Source organism: Macrobrachium nipponense, chromosome 9, assembly GCF_015104395.2.
Source record: "Macrobrachium nipponense isolate FS-2020 chromosome 9, ASM1510439v2, whole genome shotgun sequence".
NCBI classification, from domain to species: domain Eukaryota; kingdom Metazoa; phylum Arthropoda; class Malacostraca; order Decapoda; family Palaemonidae; genus Macrobrachium; species Macrobrachium nipponense.
This window is the reverse complement of record NC_061110.1, coordinates 50,561,067-50,568,566: the sequence shown is the minus strand read 5'-3', so window position 1 is coordinate 50,568,566 and position 7,500 is coordinate 50,561,067. Positions and strand designations below refer to the sequence as shown.

The window sequence follows — 7,500 nt, the reverse complement described above, 5'->3', positions numbered from 1 at the left end:
TATTGGCCTACTTACTACAATCATTTTTAATAACGAGTTACATCTTTCTATATAGATATGTAAGTTCTTCAAGTGAAAATGTAATAACATTCCACAGATAAACAAATGATAATGAAATTTATTTACCCATAATTCTGTGCCATGGTTGTGTTGTTAGTAGCAGATAAATTTTCATTCTTAACTTATATTTTCAGCATATTATTGTGGCACATAAGTGTGGTGGCAATTTAAATTTGATATCAGAACATCACTAATATTTTATATGTTGCCATATAAAATTAAGTATATCTTAGTTTAACCTGACCACTGTGCAGATTAACAGCTCTCCTAGGGCTGGCCCAGAGGATTAGATATTTTACGTGGCTAGGAACCAATTGGTCACTTAGCAACGGGGCCTACCACTTATTGTGGGATCCGAACTAATATCAAACAATGAATTTCTAATTAAGAGAAATGAGTTCTTCTGATTCCGCGTTGGCAGAGTGAGGAGCAAACTCGGGCTACCAAGTCTAACACGCAACCCACTCGTCCAAAGAGAAATTATGATGACATATAAAATGTTAGTGAATGTTCTGATTTAAAAATTTAAATCCCCACCACATATATGCGTCACAATAATATGCTGAAAATATAAGACAAGTTAACAATGAAAACGTATCTACTGCTAACAACACATACGTATAGCACAGAATTATGGGTAAATAAATTTCATTATGATTTGTTTACCTGTGGAATGTTATTCCAGTTTCACTTGAAGAACTTCATATCTATAGAAAGATCTAACTCGTTATTAGAAATGCATTGTAGTAAGTAGGCCAATAACGTCAACAAGTCTTGTCGTCTTTTGAACATGTTTCTGTGATGCATAAGGAACCGGCCATATTTTGTCAGTCATCAAGAATTACCGGTAGTAAGGCTCACAGGACACGGTCTATGTCGTCGTTTTTTGTCTTTTTCGGTTTTAGACGTGCAGAGGTAGCTACTGTTAGGGTTTTGTTTGATGAAATTCCGAAATGTCACACTCAGTGAAAGTACGTATTTATTTCAGGACGACGTAAACAGACGTAGAAAACAACTCTTCATTATTCGTTTCAAATGGAAAAAGTTATATGTTCATAGCACGTAGTATGTGCAACAAATCCTGGTTTAAATTGTTTTCTTAGGTTGGTAGCAGCAAGAAAATGAAATACGGTAACCAAGGTTAGACCTATGCTTACAATCTATTCATTTGGTAAGGTGCCAATCATTTAAACCTTTTTCTAAATACAACTTAATTTCGAACATATAAAAATAATTTCTCTATGATAAAAGTAATCGAATCCTCCTGACGAGTAGAAAATAGCCAGAGAGTTCAGAAAGGAAAGCATCTAGGACAAGCAAACGTTGATTGATTTGGTAGGTATTTTGATAGTTTTGTCTCTCTTTTGAGAACAATTGTATTACAGAAAAATAAAAATTCTTTCTCATAGCATTCCTGCTCTAACAATTCTCAAGTATCGTTACAAAGCCTTTTCTGTCTTTGGTTTGTTTACAAGATGCTTCCTGATATTTGAAATATATACAGAAACAATGAAAAATTCTTTACTTCAATTACAGTAGACCTCAGAGCAGTAATATTTCGAAATATTTTGTACGGTATTGATTAACTTAACCATAGTAAAATAGCATATTCTTATAATAATTAAACAAGAATTTAAAAAGAGGCAATGCCTCTTAAGTGTTTTTTCCCTAAGCTATAGGAGGTTTGATATGGCCGCCCGAGGCACCTTATTGACGCTTTGTGAGAAAATCAGAGCATGGGACTGGAAACAGCAATTCGGCTTTTTACAAATGCTTGTATACGAGAGAGAGAGAGAGAGAGAGAGAGAGAGAGAGAGAGAGAGAGAGAGAGAGAGAGAGAGAGCAATATGCGTGCAGTTTTTTTTATAAAAGGAATAGAGGAAAAAAGTAGAGATTCTTTGAAAAAATAACGTTTTAGTGGTGCTTATTACTACAAGGAACTGAGAGTAAGAGATAGCAGGAGAGGGATAAGTCATTCATTAACAACTCGCTGGCACATATTTCGTCATTCCAACAGACGTCTTCTGGAAACTCATATGCCTTGACGGTTCAGTCAATAACTGCTCTTTTTCGAATTTTCCAAAACTGCGGAACGATTGAAGATTATAGGTAAGCTTTTGTCACTCCGTGATTCGCCTGATCTGTTGAGTGACTGATCTTAAACTTGTTCTCTTTCAGCCAAATTTGGTCTTAGATTCATTAGATAGTATATTCCTCTGATGAATTCTAACGGTTGCTGAGAATGCTATTCAGGAACGATTATAGTGAGCAGTGAATAGATACAAGCAACTGTAGAACCCTTCTGGTCGCTCATGAGGGACTGTTGTTGCACGGGCCTCACAGAACGACCTCAGGAGCTCAAGTGAAAAAAGATCCCTCCCTTCGTTTTGGAAAATGAAATCTGCCAAGTTTTGTGTGCTACACTTATATAATGATATACGATATATACTATGTGTGTGCATATATATATATATATATATATATATATATATATATATATATATATATATATATATATATATATATATATATATATATATATATATATATATATATATATATATATATATATATATATATATATGTCATATCACATTACCGTGATTCATATATACGCATTAAGCTACACATCTCCTTTAATATCTAATTCGCTCTACCACGGAATTAATATATTTTTATCTTTTTCATTTTTTAAAATTTTTTAGTCGATAATAAATTCGTCGGCTCATGGGCGTGAACCATAGGCAGGGATTTGTAGGTGAGAGGCGGCATTAACTTATGCCTCTCGTGATAGCTGTGTGGTTTAGAGCGCTTCACTGTACATCCTGAATTCTTGGTTTGATGGTTCGCGCCCATGAGCCGGCGAATTTATTATCGACTAAAAAATTCTCCTTCGGTTAACATATATGAAAATCTAAAAAAATCACCATAACGTGATTGGAATATCTTGAAGTAATAAAAGTCCACACTTATGTAAAATGTGTATTCAAAATACTTAAAAAGCCGGGAGCTTTGGTCTACTTGATCAGTAGACCTCATCGGCCGAACTGATTTTTCCTTTTTAAAAAATATACAAAAAGTTATGAAGGACAGGCAGGACGCTGGAACCGTCTCCAAGCGTCCTGCCTGTCCTCCGTAACTTTTTGTATTTTTTAAAAAGGAAAAATCAGTGCGGCCGATGAGGTCTACTGATCAAGTAGACCTAAGCTCCCGGCTTTTTAAGTATTTTTAATACACATTTTACATAAGTGTGGACTTTTATTACTTCAATATATGAAAATATATTAATTTCGAGGTAGAGCGAATTAGATATTAAAGACCATTTGTAGCCTAATGCGTAGTGTGTATACATACACACACACACACACACACACACAGATATATATATATATATATATATATATATATGCTATAGACAAATATTGGTCCAATATCAATCAGTCTGTGTATAGTATGATCCAATTAAATTATTGTCTCTGAAAACAAGGGTACCTTAGCTGTGAATAAGAAAAAGGGCAGGGGCTCAAGCACCCTATACCACCGTACCCCCACCGTGTGCTCGCCCCTGTATTGTTGTATCGTTTAGAGTATTATGCTGAAATACTTTAATAACCGTATTTGATGTAGTCAGTTGATCTGCTCTTATATGCACAACATATACTGTATATATCCTTTACGCTAATCTTTCGAGACAGAGAGATTAGAATGATTAGGCTGAAACAAAGAGGATTTGATTCAATGTCTCGGTTAATGGCTCTAAAGGCGTTTACGTAACGTGATTCAGCAAAAGGAATTTTTATCCAGCAAGTGGATTCATGGCTGTTGTTAATATTAGGAAGCGCATTACCTCAGAAAAACCTATTCCATAAGTAAGGTTTCCGTTGCTCGTGGAACAAGGAGCGGAACAAACGGTAGGTCGGTCTGTCGACTGAATGGGAACAAAGGCTTTATTTTGTGGTGTCTAAACACAACTAAATCATAACACTTTTACTCGTAGGGAAAAACGGCCTCAAATACACAAACAACTGTGATTTATAAAATGCAACAATCTGCTTAGTCCTAGACAAATGATTGTCTTTAGAGAAATTCCGGCATGTACTACATCTTTAAATGATAAGCATTAAATTGTATAAGTGCATTTGTGGCGTGTATGCCATGATGTAAATGGTTGCATATTATTACTTTTTTATTTTGTTCCAAGTAGGGCGAAAGCTCTGGTTACTTCCTTTGGTATTTTTCGTCCGTTTTTAACGGTAATCTAAGTTTTCAGGTAGGGATATATATATATATATATATATATATATATATATATATATATATATATATATATATATATATATATATTATATTATATAGTACACACACGCGCACACATATATATTATTATATATATAATGTGTGTGTCTGTGTGTGCGCGAGCGTTCACGTACGAGGCATAATGGCAAATTGTTCAGCTCGTTATAATTTTCACAAAAGAGATTTTTCATCTAGTAAGTACATTATGGATGTTAATAAGTTAGTCCTGCTGAGTGTAGTCTTTACTTAAAAAATATGATTAATCTCCTATTTAAATGTATCTCTTGACCTTGTTTTTTCGTTAATTAACAAATAGATTTTGTTGTTTTATGAAAGTTTCTCTACTTCAAGAATATTGTAATCATCCTTTAGTCGAACGTTTTTCTATATCGTTTTGAATGTTTGTATTTGCAGGGTCTGGAGGAACTGGAGGAGTTGGCCATAAGACGATGTAAACTCGACAGTCTTCCACCTGGAAGTCTTTCTGTCCTTAGCCGTCTCCGAGAGCTGGAAATTACAACCCACAATGGTGACTGGGCTGCTCTTGCCATGGATGTCGTCGAAGGTTCGCTGCCTCCGCATTTAGAGAGAGTGTCCCTCGCTCACAACAATATTTGGATTTTGCCTCCAATGGCCCTGTGTGGAAGGAGTCTTAGTCACCTGGATCTAGCCAGCAATCACCTGCATGATATTCATGTTCTTGGGTACGCGGGGCAAGTTCATCCTTTTGTTTCTTCACTGAATATTTCCAATACCAGCTTTCACTTGCAGGAAGTGTATGTGACTGATGACTCGAGAGAGTATTTGGAAAATGACTGTGGCCAGGCATTGCAAGAGTTAATCCTGGATTTTAATGATTTGGTGAGGCTTCCCAAAGGTGGCTTCCGGGTCTTGACTGGCCTTCGTGAGCTTCACATGCGCAACAACGACATCAGACTTATATCAAGTGAAGCCTTTGAAGGTCTTAAAGCCTTACAAAAACTTTATTTATCCAATAATCATATCATTTCTTTACAGAATGGAACATTTCATGATAATTCACAGTTGGAGGGTTTATATTTAAACAACAACTCTTTGAGTTCACTTAGTTCAGGTGTTTTCCTGGGCTTAAAAGAGTTACAAGTACTTGATATATCTAGAAATCAATTGTGTTTTGATGATGATGAAGAAGATCTATTCAAAAATCTCCACAGATTAGTAATCCTGAATCTATCTCGCAACTATTTCTCTAAAATTCCATCCCATTTACTCAGTGATCTTACTTCTCTCCAGCAACTAGACCTGTCTCATAACTCGCTTTCTAATCTTAACACTGAAAGCCTCAATTTCCTCTCTAACTTATATTCTCTAGACTTATCCAGCAATCACATACATTCTATTATGGAAATTAGTTTCAGAGGACTTGTCGGGTTAAGTATCCTTGACCTTACCAATAACTCTATAGCAAATATACATCCAAATGCTCTGCATCATAGCTCAAATTTAAAAGAAGTCTATCTAGGTGTTAACCAATTGCAGTCTATCCCCAGTGCCCTTCAAAATCTGTCCTTTTTAAAGACCATGGTCATTGCCAATAATGAAATAGTTAGCATTCAGCCTTTTTTATTTCGCAACCTCAGGAATTTAGAACACCTTGACATTAGTGTTAACAAACTTAATGGCCTATCGGAAGGATCATTTAATGGTCTTTCAAATTTACAAATACTAAATCTTAGTAATAATTATATAAGGACACTGAGTGTTGGATCATTCAATGGTATCCCTAATATTAAAACAATAATAATTTCCAAAAATGAGCTGAATGACATAAATGGTATTTTTGCTGGACTTGAACATCTAGAGGTGTTAGATTTGTCAGAAAATAACATCAAGATGTTTGATTATGCTTTTATTCCAAGGCTGCTTATTAAACTTATACTAAAAAGAAATAGAATACAAAAGCTAGGAAACTTCTTCAAAGTGCATGGCATACTAACACTGGAGGTCATTGATGCAAGTCACAATACAATACAGAAATTAACAGAAGTGTCACTTCCAAATACAATAAAGGAAGTTATTCTGCATGATAATGAGATCAGTGTCATTCTTCCTAATACTTTCCGTGATAAAAGTGCTCTTCAGGTATTAGATATAAGAATGAATTCACTGAGAAAGCTAGATCCTCAATCAGTTAGTGTTAGAGCCATGGCTGGAAGCCAGGTACAGGCTCAGCTATCACTCTCAGGAAACCCATTACATTGTGATTGTGAGATGGAATGGCTTTTTGGATCCTCTGGCATTCCTCAGACAACACCAGGAGGAACAGAAGTACAATTTTTGCAGCCTCGTGTTAATGACTTAGCTCTGGTCACTTGCACTTTAGCTCACTCACATAAAGGTTCCACACTTTTAACTCGAGTTCTGGAGACCACACCTGAAAATTATCTGTGTCCTTATGATGCGCATTGTTTTGCTATTTGTCATTGCTGTGATTTCATTGCATGTGATTGCCAGATGAAATGTCCAACTGAATGTTCATGTTTTCATGATGATACTTGGTCTATAAATCTGGTTGACTGTTCTGGAGGAAATCTGAATCAATTACCAGACAAGGTACCTATGGATGCAACAATAGTTCTTTTAGATGGAAACAATTTTGAAGTTCTGCACGCACATCCATTCATAGGTCGGCACAGCATAGAACAGTTATTTCTTAATAACTCTCAAATAAAAACCCTTCACAACCGCACATTTCATGGCCTAGCATCTTTAAGGTCTCTACATCTACAGGACAATATGATTGTACATCTAAAAGGCTTTGAATTTTCTGGTCTTGGACAACTCAAGGAACTCTATCTTCAAAATAATCGTCTCTCTTTTATCAATAATGCTACTTTTGTAGACCTTGAAAGCTTAGAGATTTTAAGATTGGATAATAATTTTATAATTGATTTTCCTGTTTGGCAGCTAAGCAAAAATGTTTATTTAACTCAAGTGTCAATTGCCAATAATCCCTGGAACTGTGATTGTCGGTTTGTCGAATCTCTGAGGGAATGGGAAAGCCAAACGTCAAATTTATTATTGGATCCTGAAAGTATTTTTTGTGTTCATAGTAGTTCAGGTGTTGTTGGAGCTGGAATATTTCTTCCCGGTTTCTCATGCACC

General features: G+C 35.5%; 1 protein-coding gene across 1 annotated transcript in view; it reads left to right on the top strand.

The window, feature by feature from the left end:
• LOC135218668 (toll-like receptor Tollo) overlaps positions 1-7,500 on the top strand; it is a 97,416-nt gene that overhangs the window by 87,612 nt on the left and 2,304 nt on the right. The window contains exon 2 of the mRNA XM_064255114.1: positions 4,771-7,500. This exon is cut by the window's right edge and continues 2,304 nt beyond it. Within this exon, the coding sequence (XP_064111184.1) occupies positions 4,771-7,500 (2,730 nt within the window). The remainder of the gene's footprint in view (positions 1-4,770) is intronic.